The sequence below is a fragment of the Tauraco erythrolophus genome, chromosome 7 (assembly GCF_009769465.1).
Source record: "Tauraco erythrolophus isolate bTauEry1 chromosome 7, bTauEry1.pri, whole genome shotgun sequence".
Taxonomy (NCBI): Eukaryota; Metazoa; Chordata; class Aves; order Musophagiformes; family Musophagidae; genus Tauraco; species Tauraco erythrolophus.
In genome coordinates, this window is record NC_141471.1 from 327,806 (window position 1) to 351,555 (window position 23,750).

Genomic DNA, 23,750 nt, shown 5'->3' on the forward strand with positions numbered 1-23,750 from the left:
TTTATCTAAAAATCTAAGACTGTTAATGGAAATTAAATATTAGAAGAAGGAAGTTTTCATAATTTCTAACTTAGATTTTTTCCCTTTGGTGTTCTTGATGTTGCCTTCCTTTGGCTATTGAAATGAAGCAGATTTTGGCCAAAATTGTCCGTCATTGATAGCAGAAGAGCCAGAATTTCCTTATCAAAGAGCTCTTTAAAACCAGGTTCTATTTCTATTTTTCAGTCTGTGATTTTTGCTTGGTCAGCTTTGTGTATGGATTTATTCTGCCTGGAGAAATATAGATGAGTTCCTGGCTTAGACTGTCCTCTGTCTGGGTGGAATGTAATCAGGTCGTGATCACTGGTGCTTGCCCAAAGGCGTAGCGCAGTTTAGTCATTGATTTTTGGGTTTATACCATTATAATAGGGACCAAAATAGGTGCAACAGCTTCTGTGCAAGAGAATTGTCCTTGGTTGGAACTGATGTAGTGATAATACCGAGGTTACAGATGGACAAATGTGGTTTTGCTTTTGCTGTTTAGTAAAGAAATGAGCTTTGGTTTGTTTTGGGTTTTGGTTTTTTTTTTTTTTTTTAAGAAATGTAATTGGGACGGCATTAAAATAACTTTTAGTGAGTGCTGTCAGATTAGAAAGTTATTTTAAGAAAAAGCAAAATGCAAACCGTACCCTGAGTGCGTTGCATCACTGCATGGTGAACTGATCCTTTTACTGGAAAACCTGGGTGAGTTTTGCTGCGATGAGCAGGACCACCCAGCCAGGTGTCCAGACGAAGCAGCTAATTCTCGAGGTGCTTCACTTCAAGCAGCACGTGAGAAACGGGGACTGTGGGTAAAGAGGACCCCGTCGGCATGTGAGGAGCTGCGGAGAGCTCCACACCTCCATGGGAAGCTGTGCCAGGATCCTCTGAGCAAACTGGCTCCTGCTCTGAGATACTTACTGGTGTGTTTTGTGTTGGGCAGCCATCAAGACTGACGCAAAGGCTGCAGATGCCAAGAAGACCTCTGCAAAGTCACCATCAGGTAACTGTGTTTGGTTTCCATCTACGTCGAGTCCTCCTCGTCCGGGGCTGTGTTTGTTAAGGATGACACTGCACATCTTTAGGGCTCTGGGCAGGTTTGTATAAATGGCCTCTGACACATCTTTTCCCCCTTTCCCTCCAACTTTCGCTGTGACAATTGTAGCAGACTCGAGCCGCCCTAAGAGTGCTACTGGGAACTCGGTGAAAAGTAGTGCCACCACCCCTTCGACCACCACCTCCAGCGCACCGACTGTACCCGGGGTAGCCACCAGTCGTCCCAAACCCAAGCCTGCTGCAACCAAACCCGCCGCCACCTCAACCGCGACAGCAGATGCTAAAAAACCAACCGCTAAGGCTCCGACTAAACCCAGCGCTGTTTCCAAGCCACCTCGCCCCACCAGCAGCGTTTCTGCTCCAGATCTGAAAAATGTACGTTCCAAAATTGGATCAACAGATAACATTAAACACCAGCCCGGTGGAGGGAAGGTAAGTTTCTTCAAACTTGGTAACAAGATGCGCTGTGGAACGGTAGCTCTCAAGCCTTTATGGGTGCTCTCTGCTAATTTTGGTGGCTGTGTCCTCACTGCTCTCCTCGTTTATGCTCTGCAGAGCTCCTCTTTGGGTTCTTGGTTCATGCACAAGGCATTAACGAGGCAGTGGGTACAGAAGGAATCCGCCTTCAGAGCCTTCGTGGTGTTTGCTGGCATACGTACAGGAATTCAAAACTCTGCCGTTCTGTTTTTCTGTCGTACGTCCTGACGTAGCAACTACTCAGTATTGAGATCTTGTCCGTGTTCCAAAACTTTGCCTTTGAATAGAGGAATTGTCTACCAAACGGTACAGAAGGTAGGATAACGCATTGCGATGCAGGAAATCTGGATTCAGGAGCACGTTCCGCAGCACCTTTCCCAGGTCTAGGAACAGGGACTTTGTTCAACTTGTCGGGGCTGAAGTGGAATGCAGTGGGTCTGCATTCACTGGTCTGTGGATAACCTATGGAGGCCACAGGAAAAGGAGAGGGTGGTGTTGAACGAGCTGTAGGGAAAAGCTCGTAGATATAACTTGAGGCTCTCAACCAGCAATGCTCCTAAATTACACTTTCACTGTGAATATCTGCCAGGTAAATGATAAAGGTTTAGGGATATGATGCCCCATCCCTGGCAGTGTTCAAGGCCAGATTGGATGAGGCTTTGGGCAACCTGGTGTAGTGGAGGGTGTCCCTGCCCATGGCAGGGGGGTTGGAACTGGATGATCTTTGAAGTCCCTTCCAACCCAAACCATTCCATGATTCTATGATATACCCGTACCCCTCTTCCGAGGGTTTAAAGAATCTCCTGGGTATGCATAACCATAAAACCTTTATTGGCTGTTGTGTAACAAATGCACCACCTCTGCCTGGCCAAACGTGCCAGCAGCTTGCCTGTAGTCAGAGGGCTTTAATTGCCCCAAAGTGGAACAAATTTGCCCGCTCACCTTTGCTGCAGGCCTGCAGTTGTGAATAACTCGGCGTACAACTTCGGTGTGATGCCGAGAGAGCCCACGCTGCGCTGGGAGCCGCGTGCTCCGCTCAGGCACCGTGAAGCCAAGGGTGTTCCTGGGCCGTGGTGGTGGGTGTCACAGGCAGCGTTGATGCAGCCTGGATGTGTCCTGCAGAACGAAGAGCGTCGCAGTTGTACGATATCATAGGGGTTTTTCTCTGGAGGAAACTTCCACTCCCCAAAACAGTTTCTGGAAGTGACAACCCAAGTCTGCTGACCAGCCTTGAAACAAGCAGGAAGGTGACCCTCTCCTACACTGTATGTTGGAGCTTGAAACCCAACAGAAGTTCAGAAAACATTCTGCCATCTGGTCAGACCGAACACCGGACATTGTCCTGTTGTTTGAGACCGTGCAGTGTTCTGAGGGCCGCAGAGCTTTTAGCTCACGGGGTTATTGTCTTGGTTTAAGGGAATTTAGTTTTACATTTAATTGTACTGCCCTTTCTTTTCGAAATATTTTCGTAGAAGTGTTAAATCCTAACCATCTTACTTTTGAAGAAAATTGTCCTTTTCACAGTCTTACTTATGCTGGGATGTTTTTAGAGTAAGAGGATGCCTTAGGAGCACTGGGGTTGTTTTCTTCACCGTTCTGTTGCTGGTAGGTTAGTGAAATGCAGGATTTATGCTGACCCCCACCCCCCAAAAAAAAGCAAGTTCTGCACTTATCTGGATCTAGATTAGCAGAAGAATGGATCTTCTCAGGTAGTTGCTGATTTTTTTTCTAAAAGCCTGTAAATTTTTGTTCAGTTTTCAGCTTAACCGGATTAGCTCAGTCCACCTGCGTGTGATTAGTTAAAAATTAATCAGCTGTTGATCTCAAAGCCTGAGTCGAATCAGCGCGTGGGTGTGAAATCAGGAATGGAGCACAGTGTGTGTGCATCCAGCGGAGCTCTGGGAGCTGGAAGGCAAAGGGAATCAGCCAGTGGGTGGGTTTGCCTCTAAGATCTGTGTAACGTCCTCCACGTGAGGGTCCTGCGCTGCTGTTGGGTTACGAAAAAGTTGGGTTGAATTTTTTGCTGGAGTATAACGTACTGGTGTTGGGAAACGGTGAGATGCCCCGATGAAGGGCACCTACGAGCTTTTTGAGAAATTGAGAATTTAATTATTGCTTTATGACCCCCTGGTTCATCCCGTGTCGGAGTGATGTTGCTTCCCCTCCACCCCCTGAGTTTTATCACTCCTGGGCGTGGGATTATAGTCTGCCTGAGAATTACAGCATGTGAGAAGTTCTCCTGGGTCATCCGCTCCACTGAGTTGATCCGAGTAGCTTGTGTTCCCGTGTTCTCCTGCCCACGCTTTTGCTTTTGCTGGTTGAAATCATCCGTTTGTCTCCATCTAGGGGAAAATAGAGAAAAAGCCAGAATCAGCCGCTGCTGCACGAAAGTCTGAACCCAATGCGGTCTCTAAAATGACTACTCCTAAAACAACCGTATCAAAAGAGGGTGCCCCAAAGCAGCCCAATGGGAAAGTGAGTTTATTTCAGACTTTTCTCTGTGGGAGATGAAGGAAAACTTCGCCGGTTTGAGTCACTCTCCCTTCTCTTCCACTCTTCTGCTTTCTCCTGTCAGTGTCACTGTTCCTTGCACAGACACTTTTCCAGTTCTTTCTTGTAAGCCCTGAGATGTTCTCAGCTAAACGTGGTCGGAGATCACTGCTGTAGGTACCTTTTTCCATGCCTGCTGTCAATGTCCATGCTTTCAGAGTCCCCCACTTTCACTTTTAGGTAGACAGGCTTAACTCTGAGTTTTGGTTTCCCTTAAGATCAGTTCTTCGTACACAGCACCAGTTTGTAACTGGGAAGAGGGAGCTTCAGTCCAGCGCTGCTTGCTTTAAGATTGCAGAATATTATGGGCTGAATATCTGTCCTGCAATATTCCCCACCCAGCTGAACGAAAACTCTCTGGCTCCGTGCAGGAGGCAGTCACCATTCGGTGGGTTCCTCCGGCGCTGCCGTGATGTGGTGTCAGCACGAGGGGACGGGGGTGAGCGGGAGTGCCCCCCGGGTGGGTTTAATTCAGCAATTAATCAGGCAGAGCCGTTAATGGATGGGTGGGATTCGTACCTCTGGAGAAGTCAGTAAACCATCATAAACTTCCGTGGCACGAGTGCGTTTTCAGAGCTGCTGTGGCACTGAATCCAGCCCTGCCGAACTGGCTAAGGAGCTTTTGGAAACCTGCTGAAGTGAGAACGTTCTGGTGATTCCTTTTGTGCTTGGAATTTATCACCTCTTTCTGGAAAGCACTCCAGCTACAGCTTCTGCCACCTTTTGTGCCCCGTTGAATAACTCCCAGACTAAACACGTGTCGTAACTAACCTTGTGTAAACACGGGGCTCTTACTCTAACCCAGTTACCACCTTTGGGAGTAAAAGCTCACTCAGTGTCCTCCTTTTGTATTCCGAAAAAGTCCCAAGTCCCTTTAGTTTCAAGGAGAAACAATTTAATTAACGTAAGACTCGTCTGATAAAATTTAACTGAAGGTTTGACAACCTGCATCAGAAGAATTGTTTCTCAGACCGGGCTTTACTGCCCAGAGGTTTCGCAAGACGTTCCCCAAGACTGGAGTCAATCCAGGCAGGTGGAAATCACGTGCAAAGACCAAGCAGGTCGTAGCGTTGGTGCAAGTGGTGGCCCCGTGGCTTTGATCCGTGGAGGAAGGAGGCACCTGAGCTGGTTGTCCCTGCTCTGGGGCAGCTCTCACCAGAGAGGTCCCAGGAAGCTTCATGGGGGACAGAGGTGAAGCTGGCCCTTCTGGCAGGCGGGCGCCCGCCTGGTGATGCCAACCCATAGAGCACATGGAGGAGCGAGCGGTCTTCGCGGTAGCAGTTACGCTCTCGCACTAACACGTCTGTGCAGCCTCTCGTTTCGTCACTTGTTTCCTCACTCTCCTCTCCAGTTGCTTTCACACCTCACACTAAAGTCGGATTGAGTTTAACACAACTCCGTGTTTATCCACCGTGTTAGAGCATCCACTCCAGCCTGCCGTACGACGACTCTAACCAGTCCTCTTCCCTTGTGTTGTTTTCCATTCTGTAACGTTCCAGGTCCAGATAGTCTCCAAAAAAGCGAACTACAGCCATGTTCAGTCCAAGTGTGGTTCCAAGGACAATATTAAGCATGTCCCTGGAGGTGGGAATGTAAGTATGGGCTCTGGGCAAGCTGTCTTTCTACTAACTCCTTCTCTTGTGCTGTGGTTTTTATATGTCGGTCTGACGAATGCTGTGTTTCGGGCAGAAAGGTGTGGCAGAGTTTCAGGGCTTCTGGAAATCACGTAGGCTGGACAATTTTATTTTATTTTCTCCATGGGGCTGGTCGATTGTGTGTCTTGTTTCATAGCACTACAAATCCACCTGACCTATTTCTCGCAGGGCTTACATGGTGTTCGTGACCAAATGTAGGATGTGCACATCGCTGACCCCAGGAGCTAGTTGACCATGGATTCCCTCTGCAGTCGATGGTGGCACCTCATCAGTCCTCTGACCTATTTTAGATATCTGTTTTTTTTTTTTTTAATGGAATGAATTGTGGCCTGGAAGCGCCTGTTCCTCTCCAGTGACTGATAGACCAAGCCGAGTCAGATTAATTTCACTTTTCTTGTTTCACAAGAAGGGGGGAGCCTTCCAAAAATGATGATCTACTTGGGGATATGGTTTAATGGGGATTAGGGATGGTTGGACTCGATGATCTCTAAGGTCTTTTCCAATCTAGAAATCTATGAATCTATGAAAAAGGAGGAAAAAGACTCTGGGACTTAATCTTTGAGCTGCGATTAATTTCTAAATTTAAAGGCTACTGGTGTCTCTGGCAGCAGAGTTGAGCTTATTAAAATAGAACACTAATCTTTTGATGTCTTTGTCCGTGGTTTGGAGTATCCTAGTCTGGAAGTGTCTGGCAAAAATCCCCAAGTGACTGTCTGGGTGCTAAAGCTTTTGAAAACGTGGCTGTGGTTGGGCAGACGTGTTTCCGTGTGGGCAAACGCGAAGTCGGCGGCAGGCTGGCTGCGCTGGGGGTGGGCTGCAGGAACACGAGGGCTGGGTGGTTTCAAAAAGACACTGGGGTATTTGAGCCCACGGAAGCTTTTTCCATCGGTGTTTAAATACGCCGCGTTGCCGAGGAGCGATGGCCAGTGACACGTCTCGTGGTGCTTCCCCCGAGGGCCGGCGTCGGTGAAACCCACCGCGTCTCGGCTCTGCGCGATGCTCAAGGCACAAATGTTCTGCTTCTGGGGCCACACTTGCTCTCGCAGCACCGGTGGGATGTCCTGTTTGGAGTCTGGTTCAGCGGGCACGAATGCTAGGACCTGAGTGTGGTGCACGCTGCTGCGGCCGCTTTTCCTGGGAGATACATGGGTGTTGGTCTGGCTGGCTGAGCCGTTGCTCTAATGACCGATTCTTCCTTAAATCTTTGCAAGGGGCAACCAAATCTGGGCGCTTAACAAGCTCGTTCCCTGCAGGTTGGTTGCCAGGATAGCAGGAGGCAGGTGTTGAGGTCACACATGGAGTGTTGGCATCACTGATAGCAGGAGGCAGGTGTTGAGGTCACACGTGAAGCGTTGGCATCACCGATAGCAGGAGGCAGGTGTTGAGGTCACACGTGGAGCGTTGGCATCACCGATAGCAGGAGGCAGGTGTTGAGGTCACACGTGGAGTGTTGGCATCACCGATAGCAGGAGGCAGGTGTTGAGGTCACACGTGGAGCGTTGGCATCACCGATAGCAGGAGACAGGTGTTGAGGTCACACATGGCATCACTGATAGCAGGAGACAGGTGTTGAGGTCACACGTGGAGTGTTGGCATCACTGATAGCAGGAGACAGGTGTTGAGGTCACACATGGCATCACTGATAGCAGGAGACAGGTGTTGAGGTCACACATGGAGTGTTGGCATCACCGATAGCAGGAGACAGGTGTTGAGGTCACACATGGAGTGTTGGCATCACCGATAGCAGGAGGCAGGTGTTGAGGTCACACGTGGAGCGTTGGCATCAATGATAGCAGGAGACAGGTGTTGAGGTCACACGTGGAGCGTTGGCATCACCGATAGCAGGAGACAGGTGTTGAGGTCACACATGGCATCACTGATAGCAGGAGACAGGTGTTGAGGTCACACGTGGAGTGTTGGCATCACTGATAGCAGGAGACAGGTGTTGAGGTCACACATGGCATCACTGATAGCAGGAGACAGGTGTTGAGGTCACACATGGAGTGTTGGCATCACCGATAGCAGGAGACAGGTGTTGAGGTCACACATGGAGTGTTGGCATCACCGATAGCAGGAGGCAGGTGTTGAGGTCACACGTGGAGCGTTGGCATCAATGATAGCAGGAGGCAGGTGTTGAGGTCACACGTGGAGCGTTGGCATCACCGATAGCAGGAGGCAGGTGTTGAGGTCACACATGGAGTGTTGGCATCACTGATAGCAGGAGGCAGGTGTTGAGGTCACACGTGGAGTGTTGGCATCACTGAGCTTGACTCCACATTGAGGGTTGCTGGACACGAGGCTCCGCTGCCCTCCCAGCCTCCCACTTGGTGGATTCCCTCCAGTGGTGGGATTTGCTGTTCCCAGTTGATATTTCCGTGACTTCCCCAGTGCTTATAGGAGTGCACACGTGTGTGTATGGGGCTTCCCGCAGAAACGCTCGTGCAGGAGAATTCTCAGCACCATAGAAAGAAAAACTGATGTTGGGACCATCATGTCAATGAGGTGCCCTGATAATAATATTTTTTTTTTTTTTTAGCTATGCACATTTCTGTTCCTGCTGCTTATTTCACTGGTTTTGCCACCCAGGTTTGGAACAGACTGTCCATACATGCTCAGTTTTTGTTTCTGTCCTCTTTTTTGAGGCCAAGAGAAACACGATTTAAGTGTGGGGGATGTTTTTCTCGCTTGCTTAACTACGTTAGTGAACTATTCTTTCTGCTGGTGGATCACCAAACCTGTCCTTTCCTCCTGTCCTGTCCTGGGGACATTCCCAGCTCCAGGGGACAGGCGTGTGCCTGCTTTCTTTTTCTCTTCTTCCACACTCTCCTTCTACCATTGCACTTTTTCTCCTTGCTCAACTACTTTAGCTTTTTGCTTTAAGAAGAGAGAATAAAATGCTCGTTATTCCCAGGTTCCAAATGCCCCCAAACCAGCCTCAGGCAGTCGTTCCCAGCCATCCAACGCCCCCAAACCAAATGTTTAATTCATTTTTATATCTGCTCACTCCCTTTAGGGCACTATCTAATATTAGTGTCCTCTTCCGAGATGTTTTCTTGTTCAAATAGTTACGGTGATCACTTCTGATAGAAGACTTCCCGATGATTAATTCCTGAACCACACTGCTGATGGGGGTGCCTGGAAAGCCTGTTGTTCTAGTCTGTGGCTTCAGTCAAAGCTTTTAGGAATCCTGTGGGCAAGAGCTGTGGTTAGTAGCAAATTAGGATTCAGCTTTAGGGTTCCTCTGGTAGAAGTCATGGACAATCCTACCTAAGTGAAGTGGTTCCTAGCAGGTACCCAGTTGCCTTCTATAGATGGAGGTAACTTCTTCGCCCCTCCAAGGTACGCAAGAAGACGCGTTCAAAAGCAGTAGATGCTGTTTCTACTCATGTTACATTTGCCAAAAATATCTAGATACAAACATAGTTAGATTTCCTGGGTAAAAGCTTTTGTTATGTTTTAGTCTTTTCCCCCCCTCTCTTTTTAAAGAAAGCAACAGCAAAGAGGCAGATTTCTTCTCAACAAGAAGAAGCTGAGAAGAGATTTTGCAAAGTGCAGGTAGTGGACATGTTGTTGAAGATTTAACAAGGTGGTTTGGAACGTACATGTGTTTCTCTGCCCTTTGGCTTGACCTACTCAGATGGATGGGGAAGTGGTCAGAGAGAGAAAATCTAAAAAGAGATGAGGATCACGCTTCCCACCTGAGCCTCTGTCGAGCTTTCGGATCTAAAGTTTATTTCGGCCACCAGATCTGAGTCTTTGGCTCTCTAAACGCAAGCCCAAGCCTTTAAACTTGTCTCCCATTGCAAACTCAAAACAAGTGATGTTAGAAATGTTACAAGACATGTGCTTCCATTGAGGTATAACCGTAGGGATCCCCGGGTGAGGCCATGAGGAGTCACAGCTGGGCATGGCCACCCCAGCTGATAACAAACGGTACTGGTTTAAAATGCATCCTGTGAAATAAATTTGGTTTTATTCCCGTTCCAAGCAAACAAGTACTCATCACTGGGGATATGGTTTAATGGGGATTAGGGATGGTTGGACTCAATGATCTCTAAGGTCTTTTCCAACCTAGAAATCTATGAAATAAAAGCTGTAGTAACTTTACTAGCAGCCCCCAAGAAAATCAGATTTGGTGGCCACAGTCTCGCCTTGTCGGAGTGTCTGAGTGAGGGGACGTGGACGTGGAACAGCGTAGCAGGAGGCTGAACTGTGCTGTTCCACGAATTCTGAGCAAACAAGACATCAGGGCTTTGACTCATCCCTCTTCACAAGCACCAGGAGGATTCATGCTTCCGGAGGAAGATGTATTGCAAATTATCCTGATGATTCTCAGTAAGCTTTTAGAGAGGCTTGTAAGTGAACAAATTCTTGTCACATTCAGAAGGATTTCCGTTTTCTCTGCGAGACAATCTCTATAGCAGAACTTTCTGTGCACGTAGGTGCCAGCTGATGATTGCTGACACTATTGGGAGAACTAATCCTCGTTTCATTACTACCAAAAAACTCCAGGTTTTTCCCGTAGAAAGTTATAATGTCAACTTAGCAGAGCTTAGACCAGATGACCAGAAGTTTATGTTTATACTTATGTTTGTATGAAGTGGAAGATCTCCAGGTAGTTAGACAAGAAGTTCATTCTGGAATAGAGGAATTTTTTGTTCACCTGGAGCTGCAGGAGGAATTTTAAAGATGTCAGAATGGGGCTCTGTACAATGCACTTGGTCCAGGTGTTGGAGATGAAATCTTTTTTGAGCAAAAAGACATAAAACCTGTGACGTTTTGACTCCACTGTGGTCCTACCCCAGAGGAGACACTTCTCCCCAGTTTCAAACCGATGTCCACAAACACCATGCTAGAGTATTTGGCTCATTGACTTGGAAGAAGGTCATTTACTGAGTCATGAATGTCTCATGATTCAATGACTGTGTCACAGAATGTTTTTTCCCTGAAGGTTTTGTACACCAGTATCAAGTCACTGGTAGAATGAGGCTGAAGGAGATGATAGTGGGGAATGACTTCCCTGCTCCCAGTGTGTTGTCTTTGGGAAGGACAGCTTCTTCCAGCAGTTTGTTCCATGGGGGCACAATGATCCCTCCAGGTGCCCTGTTGTCAGCAGGGAGGGAAGGCCACCGTGAGGAGGCTGCAGACAAAGCCCGATGATTAGACGTGGGTCAGTCTGCACGTTGAAGAAGGTAGAGAGAAAAAGCTGGAGCTGGTGGCATGTCTCTGGCCCTACAGTGAGAGAGTGGCTGAGCAGAACCGTGAGATGACGTGTCCTGGTGACTCTCTGGAGCTGCCCAGGCCATGGCCCGTGTCTCCAGCAGCAGAGCCAGCACTGGGCAGGAACAACCTGGGGAACATGGCAATGGGATTGGCTTTTTTTGGTCCCTCGCCCAAGTGCTTTCGCATTCCATGAGCGTGCCATGAACTCAAGACTCCCGTTTCTGGGTACTGTCCATCCGTTGTATCTGCTCTCGATTGCTGTCTGCTCACGTTAACCGCTTTGGCTGGTGCAGCCTTTCAGTAGCGCTACAGCTGGCTGTAGGGTTTGGGAAATCCATGGGAGAACATCACCTGGTGGAGAAGGGGTGGAGGTTGGTGAAGCGTGACCTGTTGTTAGAGATGGCCTTCAGCTTCGCAGGAAGCGTTTCTCTGTGTTGAGTTGTTTCTTTTTGTCTCTGCAGGTGCAGATCCAGAACAAGAAAGTCGACCTTTCCAAAGTGTCCTCGAAGTGTGGCTCTAAAGCAAATATCAAGCACAAGCCAGGTAAAAATTTTACCATTTCCTCCTGATTTGTCTGTAGATGTTACACGTCACTTAAACGTAATCCTGGATCATGACCAAAATAGTTTCAGGGGTTTGTTGCTTTCAGGGAGCATTTCTAGAAATACTGTCTCACTTCTTAGCAGTTCCTGGTGGTTTCATGGGTGGAGAAGGGGATTAGGAGATGTGGGATCTCATCCAGCCTGCGCAGATAATCTGCTTTGACTCAGTTCTCTCTTTTCCACCTGCCCCACCTCCCCGTTTGAATAACGTGGATCCTTACCGTGACCATTCCAGGAGTCTGGAAGCTTCACCCGTGCTTACAGAGGGCTTTGGTGAACATGTGTGCTATGGAAGGATAAAGGAACTTCCCTGCAGTTCTTCCAAGCAGATACAAGAGTCTTTTTAGCCTTTAGTTCAGTAGCAGCTCTTGTCTTACATAAAACACTTTTGGCTCTTTGATTATGGGATGAGCGTGCAGGAACAATTTGCTCCCCACTGAGAACGCAGCAGTGACTCTGCGTGAGTTCCTGCGGAGCTCGGGTTTCCGAAGGGAGCGATGACCACCCCACCGCTCCGCTGAAGCACGGGCAGGTCTCCAGTTGAAGGTCCCGTTGGCAGATTGTTTGAACTGTACCTTTGTAGCACCCTAAAGTACCGTCAGTTCACCGTTGTCCGTATCGGAGATCAGTTACCTGCACAGGAGAACTCTTGGGGATCAAACATCCGTGCACGAGGGACAAAGCTCGCTGACCAAAGCTGCAGACAAATACTACAAGCTTGTCTTTGTCTGCTCCTGAGAGCTTCCTGCACCCTTTCTGCCAGGCTGTTGGGTTGAAAGCAGTTCAGCCTTACACACCGAGCACCACGGTTCGGTGCCTCGGAACGTGCTCCTGCGCTGAGAACGTGGTGCCACAGAGCACGACCTCTGTGCCATGCTCTGGAGCAACAATAACTGCTCTTGTCCGGGCTGATGAAAGCAGAATAATCCATCCAGAACGATCTGGTGTCGGATGTTCGAACTGGTTTTTGTTAGTTGGCTTCCCTCGTTGGCCCTGCAAAGCTTCCAAAGTGCTGAGGACCGAGTGTTTAGTGATGTCCCCAGGAAGCAAAGCTGCTCTTAGCCGTACTTAAATACTCGTTTTTGAGAAACCTGCTGGCTGAGGGACTGCACGTACAGGCTCGTTTATTAATGGCAACTGCAGGTTTCTAAATCTAGGAAAACCTCGCAAGAAATCCACCGTTGTTTTTCTGACCTTCACGTTCTCCTGAACCTGAAGCGTCCATCCAGTCCCCACGCTTGGCTTCTCCCTGTCCCCACGGCTGCGACCCGAGCGGTTCGGCAGCGGCACAGGGCTCTGGGTGTCCGGAGGGAGCTGTCGGTCCGGGCACTCAGACAGCTGCCAGTGGTGGAGCAGGAGTGGGAATGGATAAGGAGCAAAGGAGGGCAGTTATTGGGAAGGAGCAGAACGTGTCCTGGCACCAACCACGCAGATGGGCTGAGCTGGCAGAGACCGTGGTGGGGAACGTGGACAGGAGTGGGCAGCTGGTATCAGCTATGAAAAACGTGCCGGTGTGGGGTCGGGTGGAACTGGCATTTCACATCAGTGCTGGGACAGATGGATTCACGAGCAGATCTAGGGAGGCCGTTGGTGTGCGAGTGTCTTCCAGCCTGTCCGTGCGGGCGTGTGGAGCTCCTCAGCTGAGGGCATCTCTGGGGCTTTGCCGTGCAGCCTTGCTTGCCTGCAGTGTTGCTTGGCCTGCATGGGTGCAGAGCTCCGACTTTGGTCTTGCTGGTTTTCAAAGTGAACCTTAACTGGGAAGAGATGGAGAGGCTAGATGTACTGCTTGGTCCTGTCCCTCCTCCAAAGTACGTTGGGTCCCCAGTGGTCCCTCGCTGGAGGCTGGGACGGGGACAGAACTCAGGTGGGACTGTCCTGGAGGCATTAATAAACTCAGTCCTACGCAATCTTGTTCTAGGTGGAGGAGATGTCAAAATTGAGAACCAGAAGCTGAACTTCAAGGAGAAGGCCCAGGCCAAAGTGGGTTCTCTGGACAACGTGGGACACTTGCCAACAGGAGGAACCGTGAAGGTGGGTGCAGCGATCTCTGGCACGTCAGGGTGAGGGTCCCAGGATTAACAGTCCTGCTGCTGATGTAGTGCAGCTTCTCACCCCCACCCTTTTAGAGCCACCTGCTCGTTCCTGTGAGCTCTGCCGTGAACCCCAGGAGTAAGCAGGAGTCGGAAAGGAGAGAGCTCCGAACCACCCCGGTGGGCTGCCTGGATGGGCTCCCTGCTGGGTGTTACCGGAGCACTTGCTGCCCATCTGCACCCTTCCTCTAAGACTTCGAGAGCAGGGATCGCTCCGTGAGCTGTCAACCCATCGGAGAAGCTGCCTGTGGCCCTTCCCCAACTTTACTTTTTAACTCCCAGTAACGCTGGTGAGCTCTAAGTGCTCCGTGCTGGGAGGTGGCACCGTGCAGCTCCCAGGAGCACCTTTCAGCCCATAACCTGTCCTGCAGCCCACCCCAAGGCCCTTTGCCCGAGGCTCAGGAAAGATTCCTGAGATTCATCACATCCCCCTGGTGAAAACGTGGGCTGTCCCCGGGCTCAGCGCTGCGAACCGCGGGTCTCGCCGCGGCGACGTGACGTCCGTGCTTCGGGGAGGAGGGAGGTGACCCCCCGCTTGGCCGACCGCGTGATGGACGGGGGTGGGGGGGGTGTTGGCCTCTCGTGCCACGTAACGATGGGAGCGACGCTGGGGGCATGTTTTGGCAGGAGGTGACTGCCACGCTGTCTGCTGGGGACACGTCAGGACTCTCCTGTCTCCAGTCCTTTATGCGAACCTCAGCCTGGCAAATGGGGGCTCCATGGGAAGCTGGGAGGGGCGAGAGAAGCTGCTGGTGTGTTGGGAGGGGCAGAATCACAGACTGGTTTGGGCTGGAAGGGACCTTCAAGATCATCCAGTTCCAAGCCCCCTGCCATGGGCAGGGACACCCTCCACTGCACCATGTAGGGACCGTTCCATAACACGGCCCAGCTGTTCCCAGTTACTGGACTGTCCCATCTGTGTACCAGTGCTGCTTGCTGGTAACTGGGATTTGCACTGAAGTTCTAAAATCTTACCTGCTCAGAAGTAGTCAGATTTTTTTTTTATTCCTGTTGCCCCATCTCCGTGGGTGCAGAGTCTCTGTCCATGACACTCTTATCCAGTATTTTTATTTTTTTACTCTAATATTTAGCCTTGCAATACAGAGACCAAATCATTTCCTTGTTGCATCCCACGGATGTCAGCCAGGGCTGTCACCAGAGCAGGGACAGGTGGCACCTGGGGGCTGGCACCTGCATGCTGAGGGCTGGCTGCTCTCGCCCAGCCACCCCTGCGGCTCTCGTGGAGGTGTGCGGGTTGTCCAGGTCCCTGTAGTTCCTGCGAAAGCACCCTGGGATCAGTGTTGCTGTCGGTTCCTGGGTGGGAACTTGGACCCCAGCAGAAGGGCCAGGTGGTTTTGCTGCTCCAGCAGCAGTCCGTGGCTGTCCCACGTTGCTACCTGGGCTGCAGAGGAGAGTCTTAGTCTTGAGAAGAGTGCAGCAGCCTTATTCCCTGTGGATGGGACTTTGTGGGACAAGGGCAGGGGGTCAGAGCAGAGCTGCTTTGCACCCGAGGGTGCCACCTCCCTGCTGAAAGTGGCATCAAGGAGACATCCTGGCTGGATGGGTTGCTCCTTCCCGGAGCTGGGCTGATCCAACATGACATCTTCTCCGCCTGCCATGCCCTGCAGGGTTGATGGTGTCCAAAAGTCTTTCCAAGCAACTCTGCGTTACTCTCAGCAGACTCCCACCAGCGGATTAGTCTCTTCTTTAATGGCAGTAGGACTTAGCTCTTCTCTGAGGCTAGCAGAAGTTGGTGACTCTGGGTAGGATGACCAGCTGTGGTAGGAGAACAGACCAGGAAGGGGGTCTTCTCTAAAGACTGCGCTCCCAGTTCGTAGTCCAGCATCAAGTGAGGATGAGGTCCCTTGTGCAACATTGGCCTTCCTGGTTTGGGATCCACTGTGTATCATTTGGGTTCTGGTATGAACACCCTGGAGGTGTTCCAGGCCAGGTTGGATGGGGCTTTGGGCAACCTGGTGTAGTGGGGGGTGTCCCTGCCCATGGCAGGGGGGTTGGAACTGGATGGACTGTGAGGTCCCTCCCAGCCCAAACCATTCTGGGATTCATCCTGGGATGAGCCGGCAGCGGCAGCACGGGGACTGGAGCGCTGCGAGGAGCCGGTGAGCCGGGCAGGACGGCGGCTTCCCACGGAGCGGAGGGACCACTTCCCGCTTTTAGGCCCCCCCTCGCCCCCACGTGTGTCTCGGCAGCTGGGGAGGGCGGAGGGGGCTCCGGGAACCCGCACCCCCATCTTCTACCGACTCATCCCTGTCGCCCTCCCCACCCCGTTGTCTCACCGCAGGCCGAGGGGGGCGCGGAGCCGGGGCAGCTCCCGCCGGCCCCGCAGAACGGAGAGGTGGCGGCGGCCCAGGCCGGCGGGATGCGGGAGAACGGCGTGGGGCCGGCAGCGCCCGCTGCCCTGAGCGGCGCTGACCAAAGGGACATTCAGAGCTTCGAGACTCAGATACAAGAAACAAGTAAGTGCCGGTGCCCGCCGGTGCCGGGCAGGGTGGGGGAGCACCGCCGCGGGGCAGAGCGGCCACCCCGGGCAGCGGGCACGCCGCTGCGATCCGAGCGTTGAACTGTTTGTATCGATGTCTTGTAGGGTTGTGGGGTGTTTTGTTTTTTTTTTTTTTTTTCCTTTTTTTTAATTCAGAAATTGCCTTTTATTTTCCAGGCATCTAATGATGACATTATGGTATCGTCTTCCATTCCCCTCCCGCCCCCTCTCTCCTCCCCCTGCCCCTTCCCCTTCTCACCTGCCCTTGTGTCGCTGCAGATTGAATCTCACGAGCCGACGTTCCGTGCGAAGGCCAAGGCTCCAACAGACCACGGAGCGGGAACCGTCGTCTCCAAACCCCCCAACCTTTCCAGCAGCACTTCCCCCTGGCGTAGCACATCCGTCAGCGAGAGCCTGGGCTCAGTCGCCTCCTTGTCACCGCTGCCACAGCCAGCTCCCCGCGCAGCGCTTCCTCAGCAAGGCTTGTCCCCCCCCGGCCCCCCGCGCCCCTGCCAGAACGCAGCTTGGCTCTCTTAACCCGCCTCTGGCTTCCGACGGGAAGGGGACACCGTCCCCTTCGCCCGTGCTGACTCCTCGGAGCGTCCCGGAGGCTCGTCCCTGCCCGAGCGTGCCGGGCTCCGGGCGTCCCTTCTTGGCCGGAAAGGGCATCCTTCCCTCTCCGCGCCGCGTCCCGGCGGCTTTCAGGGGGACGCCGGAGCGAGCGTTAGCGCCGCGTCGGGGACGGGCGTCGGGCGACTTGCGGGCCGTGGCCCGCTGGCCCGCGGCGGGGCGGGCGGCTGGGTGGGAGCGCGCCGGGGCTGCTGGTGGCTGAAGCCAGGCCGGAGTTAACAGGGATAAGCTGTGATCGATCTTTCTTTCCTTCTTTTTTTTTTTTTTTTAAAAAAAAAAAAACAAACACCCAACCATCCTCTTCCTCCTCGCCGCTTCAGTTTCTGCCGATCCTGTTTGATGATGATATATATTATAAACACACGTTAGGCTGTTTTAACTGTTGACTTTAACCTTTTATTCTTTGTGACGACGTGTTGATGACTTACCGTGCTACGAACCCACGCGAAGTTTCCTTTTCTCTTTCCTCCTTTCCCTGACCGTAGGAGAGTAGAGACATTAACCGCTGCTGCAGCGCTGGCTTCTTACTGACATATCCAGCAATCGTAACTTCTTTTGTTGTTGGTTGTTGCTTTTTTTTTTTTTTTTAAATATTTTAAAAACGATGGAGCAAATTTCACGGGATTAAGCCATGTCTGAAATGAAAGGCACAAGAATGTGTTAAGGAAAAACGTTAAAGGAAAACTTGCTGTAACAGATCAGATGAAACCTGTGTTGGCTGCAACGAGCCGCGGTGAATCGATGCTCGTAAAACCTCCCGTCGGCCCGGGAGGACCCGGGACCTTCTGCGCGTTAGCGAGGCGATGACGGTTTATTTATTAACTTTGCAGCCAAAGCCCTGGCGGTTCTGTTTTTCCCCAGCCAGGGCCGGAGGGCCGGAGGAAGGGCAGGAGGCCGCCGGCGCGGCGGAGTTGCCGGTTTATCGCAGGCGGTGAGTGGCGAGGCAGAAGCAGGTCCGTGGTGCGCGCGCGGTGTTTTAGCAGAGGCTGGTGTGTGGGTGACCGTGTCGTCGGGCTGAGCGTGGCCGGTGGGAGCGGAGGTGGGCGAGAAGGGGACAGGGAACGGCCACCTCCCACCCCGCGGGGCAGGGGGGGGCAGTTCCCGTGCCAGGGAGGTGCAGCTCTGACTTAGGAAGGAGATTGACCTACTCTGAGGTGTGAGCTCCTCGTTCCGTGTTGCAAATGACACTAAAGAAATGAAATGTAAATAAATCTTAAAAAAAAAGCGCATTCTTGGGTCGTCAAACTAATTTAAAGCAAAAAAAAAAAAAAAGGAGAGAAAACAAACAAACAAAAGGCGGAATAACAAACCACTGGGATCAAAGTGAACTGAACCAGGCGGGTGCTGGGGGGGCTGTTCGAGGAGGGGGCAGAGGGAAGCCTGCGGCTTCTCGTGCTCGTGGGAATATTTCTTTGGGAAGCCGATAACGACACGATAACCCGGCATCTGTATTTACACACAAAGATTCTTATTGCACTTGTATTTTTTATATTAAAGTTTGCATGATTTCTAATAAAATGGCATTAAAACGTACTAGTTTGCATCAAAGTCGTCTGCTAGTTTCATAAGTGCTTTTTCCTCGGAATACAAATTCAAATAAGCCATGCAGATTTGCACCTGAAAGGGGCCGTTATATATACCCGACAAAACTCCCAGTGCTTCCTCCTCCTCCTCCTCCTCTTCCTCCTCCTCCTCCTCCTCCCCACCTCTCCCCTCCGTGCCACATCCCTCTAATCCCAGCGCCGGTCGCTCCGTGCGCTGCGCGCCCCGTTTCTGCCGAGCGGAGCCCCCCTGCCCGCCGCCCCCCGCATGCCACCCCGCGGTATATATCACCGCCCCTTCGGACGCTTCCGTCTTGCTCCTACTGCTCAATTCCGAACACCAGCTCGCCCTTGGCATTCTCGGGGTGGGTGGTGGTTGTTGTGGTTCGGGTTTTTTCCAGCGCTTGGAAGTGAGGGGAAGTTTGGAGGAGAGGGGCTGCGAGGGGAGCGGGCGCATCCCCGCGCAAGGCAAGGGCCGGGGCTGTGCTCCCCCGGGAATAACGTCCGTCCGCTCCGGGCGAGGGTCGGTGGGCGCTGGCGAGAGGGTGCTGTGCCCGCAGGGTGAGCGCGGAGCCCCGTTCACTGCCTGGTGTGGAGGCTGGAGCCCACCTCCGGGCTCAGGAGCCGGGATGTCAGTGTTGGGGGGCAGTCGGTGTCGGGGGGCAGCAGCCGGGGCTGGCAGAGTCCGGCGGCGCTCGTGGTTAACCAAAGAGGAGGTGGGCGCCGGAATGTCGCGTTCCTCTTGCTGCTCTGCCCTGGGTGCCCGTGGGGTGAGGTGCCCGGTGAGAGGGAGGCAGCCGGGTCTGGGCTCGGGGCAGGTGGCGCAGGAGGTTGGCAAGTGGCAACAGTGCACTTTATCTTGTGAGATTGCAACAACAACAACAAAAATTTAAAAAAAGCCCAAAAACCCCTGGCACCCTGCCAAGGGGCAGTAAGGCCACCGTCTCCCTCCGCATTGTGCTTAGCTGGTGGGGTTTTTTTTTTTTGACTGCTCGATGGTCTTGGATAAGGCTTGTCACATCCGCATGCGGCGGCGGCGGCGGCGTCCGGGCGCGTCTCCGAAGGTGCCCAACCCTTGCCAGCCTCGCGCGGTTCGGGTGAGCGCTGACCCACCGACCCGTGCTTTGTGCCACTTTCTCTAACACTTGTTGTGCCTGTGTTTAGCCGACAAACTCGATCCAGATACACTCGGTTTTTGGTGTGGTTTTTGTTGTTTTTTTTTTTTTTTCTAGGACAGCTTCAGTTCTAATAGGGAAATATTTTTTATTTTATTTTAAGGAAACATAGTGCTAGCCTGGGAAGAGATCCATGTGTGGTGAAAATGACTTTAGTTTCCTCTGTCTGGAGAGGTGGGAGTGAGCTCATTAGTGCTGAGACCTTAAACGAAGATTGCCGAGGAGCTGGTGGCTGGCAGAGCGCCCGCCCGGGGACAGGGCGGGGGAAGGAGCCGTGTTCGCCGGTGGCTTCATCTGGGGCAGGAGGCAGCAAATTCTCTTGGGGGGGAGGTGGAAAAAAAATGAGAGTTGTGGTCTGAATTAGATGCGACTGGAATGTACGTGATGCCTCGGGTGGGTCCTGGCGGTCGCTGCGGCTGCGCTTGGCATGACGCTGCTCTCGGGGAAGGTGGCACGGAGGAGCGGGAAGGAGCAGTCCGGAGCTTTGGGAAGTGGGGAGACGTCGGGCACCGGTGGGCTCGGTCCCCGCTGGATGGGGCATGGCGGTGGTGTGGGCAGCACCGCGCTCCACGTGTGCCGGAGTCTGCTCCTGCCATGGGCATGATGCTCAGCAAAGGCCTTTCCCAAACTCAGGGTCAGGGCGAGTGTTGGCTTGGAGGTGTCGGAGCTGCTGGAGCTGGAGAAAGCAGTGGGAAGGGGTGGGGGGGCAGCTCCTTTCTGGCAGGGGCTGGGGTTTCTCCCTGGCTGCCAGCCCGCAGGTGGCTTCCCCGGGCTGCCCAGCTGCCGGATTTTGGCATCTCCCTGCGTCTCAGTGGCAAATACAGTTTCTTTGGGGCTTTTTCTCCTGTTCAAGTACATTTGAGTAATTGAGCGCGGGGGCTTGAGGCCGCCGGAGCAGGACGCTGGAGTCGCGGCTGCTCCCAGCACCCACCTCCCCGTGGGTCGGAGTCCTGACCACAAACTGAATGTAGTTTTCTCCGCTGACCCCGTTGTGCCCCGCGTAGCGTCGGTGTGTGAGTGGGGCTCTGGGACCCTCGTGTGTTCGTGTCGTTCAGGCAGAATTTCTAGTTTTCTTGGAACAGGGCAGGAATTTGACGTCTGTCGGTGACATCTGGGAGGTGGCAGGGGCTCCTGTGTCCTCCCTGCCTGTGGCAGGAGGGAAGGGCCGAGACCTTCCCGCGCTGGGCACGGCTGTTGGACGCACACGGCGGAGCAGCCGTAGCCGTCGGGAGGCCAAGAGCCTCCAGGCTTGGGAGTAACGGCACCCAACAGCCCTCCTGGCCCGGGGCAGCCCGCGGGTGGGGTGGAAAACTGCTACGGGAGGCAGCAGCGGAAAGCGTGCTCCGTCTCTCCTTCCTCCTCCTCCTCCTCGCCACCCGAAATCCAGCTCGAGTAAAGCATTTGCCTTGCACATCTCCCTTGCCCGAGTCTCGCTGGCCACCAGCTGGTGTCTCGAATAAGAGATCAGACACGAGACTCCCGTCCCGCCCCCGCTGTGATCGTCCCCCCCCCCCCCAGCATTCAGCATCGCCCGCAGCTTCCGTTACCCCGTAACGTAGGTACGACGAGTCACGACATAGTGGGGGAAATGACCGCGTGGAGGGGGCGGACAGTGTGGCTGGAGACGGGGGGCTCGGGGTGCGGCACCCAGGAGGGCTGATCCCAGCTCTCGGCTCCCTCCGTGGTCTCGGGAAGTCGCTTAACCTCTCTGCCTCAGTTTCCCCATCTGCAAGGTGGGGATGATCCTACTTACCTCACTGGGCTGTTGTGAGGTGTGAGCAGTGTGTAAAGTGTTTTCTAAATGTGACGTAATATTATTATTATTTCGTGTCATAGGATGACGCGGCGGCGGCACCGTCTCCTCTGCGGCGGTGGGCGCACCGTGCTGCCCGCGGAGGGGGTGCTGCTGGGTGAGCCGTACTTGGACTGGGGTGGGTGGTGCTGGGGGGGGGAGGCGAGGGCCCGGGAGGGGGTTCGTGCCCGGGTAAGGCCTGAGACAGCCGCGCTGCGGTGGGGGGGGGCCGGGGCAGAGCCCCTCCTGCCGCCGCGCGAATCCAGAGCGGTTCGGTTCTGCCCGTCGGTCTCGCCCTCCTGCGAGGGGCTGTAGGACTGTCGTCTCCTTAGCAACATTTCCTGATTTGATGTTGTGGTTCTTACTGTTGTAAAGGGTTGAAATAAATAAAGCTTCTAGATGTTCCTCCTCAGCTTGGGCGTGAGTTTGTGGGGGGGGTGGGAGGATGTTGGGGCAGTCATGGAATCCCAGAATGCTGGAACGGTTTGGGTGGAAAGGGACCTCAAAGACCATCCAGTTCCAACCCCCCTCCCACGGGCAGGGACACCCCCCACTACACCAGGTTGCCCAAAGCCCCATCCAACCTGGCCTGGAACACTGCCAGGGATGGGGCAGCCACAGCTTCTCTGGGCAACCTGTGCCAGTGCCTCACCACCCTCAGAGGGAAGAATTTCTCCCTCAGATCCCATTGAAATCTCCCCTCTTCCAGTTTAAAGCCATTGCCCCTCAGTCAGGTGGCACCTGCTGTCCTGCTCGTGGCAGAGGAAGCCATAATGGTGGGGGTGAAGGAATTTTTGTCATCTCTGATGCCTTCAACCCCTGGAAAATTTCCCCTTCCCTGGTGTCGCTCCTCCAGCCTGGGCTTGGAGCAGAGGGGGTTTCTGGGCTGCTGCCAGACTCCTGCTGCCACCCCGAGCCAGTGGGCACAGCCACAGACTCACACCGTTTGCCTTGGCACCAACCTGGAGGTTTCATCCTTGTACCAGTCCCACCCGGAGTGTGCGGTCCTGAGCACAGCTGTGACTAAAGGGGGGGGCTCCAGGGGGCCATCCCCCACCTCGCTCTTAAAAAAAAAGAATGGTTTTGTACCTGGGTTCAGGGGGGATGGATGCGGCCCGAGATCCCAACCAGCCCGGCCCTTGACAGGGTGCTGGCCCATGGCTACCAGTCACCCAGGAAGGCTTTGCCCATGTCCCTGTGCCCTGAGCCGCAGCAGCCACCTCCTGTCCCCTTCCCCTTTGCTGCAGGAATCACCCCCCCTTGGGCAGCCCCGGCTGCCGTGGTTCCCCTCTGGCCACCAGCAGCACCAGGACACACTCCAGTGCTCCTGAGTGCCCCGATAGCTGCTGGAAGCCCCAGTGCCCGGGGATGCCTGTGCCCCCCGGCCCCAAGTCCCTTCATCTCAGCTCTCACTCCCAGAGGTTCTAACTTCCTGCAGAACTACAGCCCTCTGCCTCCACCGCCCATCCGCCACCTGCATAACCCCCGCCCCTTAATGCCAGACCCCCACAGACATGGCACCTTTCCCCTCTGCAGGAGCTCGGGCACCTGCAGGGTCAAAAAGCCTCAGATTTGGGGCAACACAGTCACAGAGTCCCAGAATGGTTTGGGTGGGAAGGGACCTCACAGCCCATCCAGTTCCAACCCCCTGCCATGGGCAGGGACACCCTCCACTACACCAGGGTGCCCAAAGCCCCATCCAGCCTGGCCTGGAACACTGCCAGGGATGGGGCAGCCACAGCTTCTCTGGGCAACCTGTGCCAGTGCCTCAGCACCCTCAGAGGGAAGAATTTCTCCCTTAGGTCTCATCTAACCCCCATCGCTCAGTGGTGCAGAGCAAGGCCGGGGTCCCAACACCCCCCTCGCCAGCACCGCTGCTCTTCCTCCTCCCAGGAAAAGGAGCAAGAAACCAACAACAGGCTTCAGACTTGGCTCAGCTATCGCAAAAAAAATAAATAGCAAAAAAGAATGAAGAGGACAGAGGCAGTTACTACTCTATCCCTTTTTATTGTCTTTAATCTATGTTGTAAAAAGATCCAGTATCACATTACAGCCACTGAAGTATCCCATTATCACACTAGTTCTGAACCATTTAGACAATAGCTTAGTCTTTTTTTTTGTCTTTTTTTTTTTTTTTTTAAACCTGCTGGAAGGGAAAACCATACTGCCCATTATACAGGCCAAAAGAAACAAACACTGGTCAAATAATAGTGACAACCTCAAGCAAGTGAAATGAAGATGAGAAGTTCCGAGTGACCGCCGGCTGCTGGACTCCCGGGGCCCCGCGGAGTCGGGAGGCTCCCGGGGAACAGAAACACCTCCGGCCTCGGCTCCCGCTGCTGGAGTTGGCCCTCGGCCCCCCCAGCCCTGTGCTCTGTGCCCACAGCCGCCGGAGCTGTGGGACTGCCGCACACCCTCCGCCACGGCACGTCAGCTCAGAG

The 23,750-nt window shown here is 53.3% G+C and overlaps 1 protein-coding gene across 1 annotated transcript in view; it reads left to right on the forward strand.

The window, feature by feature from the left end:
- The window catches only part of MAP4 (microtubule associated protein 4), a 133,878-nt gene extending 116,142 nt beyond the window's left edge, over positions 1-17,736 (forward strand). Inside the window, exons 16-23 of the mRNA XM_086614822.1 lie at positions 962-1,021; positions 1,184-1,506; positions 3,898-4,026; positions 5,601-5,693; positions 11,441-11,522; positions 13,500-13,612; positions 15,974-16,148; positions 17,663-17,736. Of these exons, the coding sequence (XP_086470948.1) occupies positions 962-1,021; positions 1,184-1,506; positions 3,898-4,026; positions 5,601-5,693; positions 11,441-11,522; positions 13,500-13,612; positions 15,974-16,148; positions 17,663-17,736 (1,049 nt within the window). The remainder of the gene's footprint in view (positions 1-961; positions 1,022-1,183; positions 1,507-3,897; positions 4,027-5,600; positions 5,694-11,440; positions 11,523-13,499; positions 13,613-15,973; positions 16,149-17,662) is intronic.
- The last annotated feature ends 6,014 nt before the right edge of the window (positions 17,737-23,750 follow it).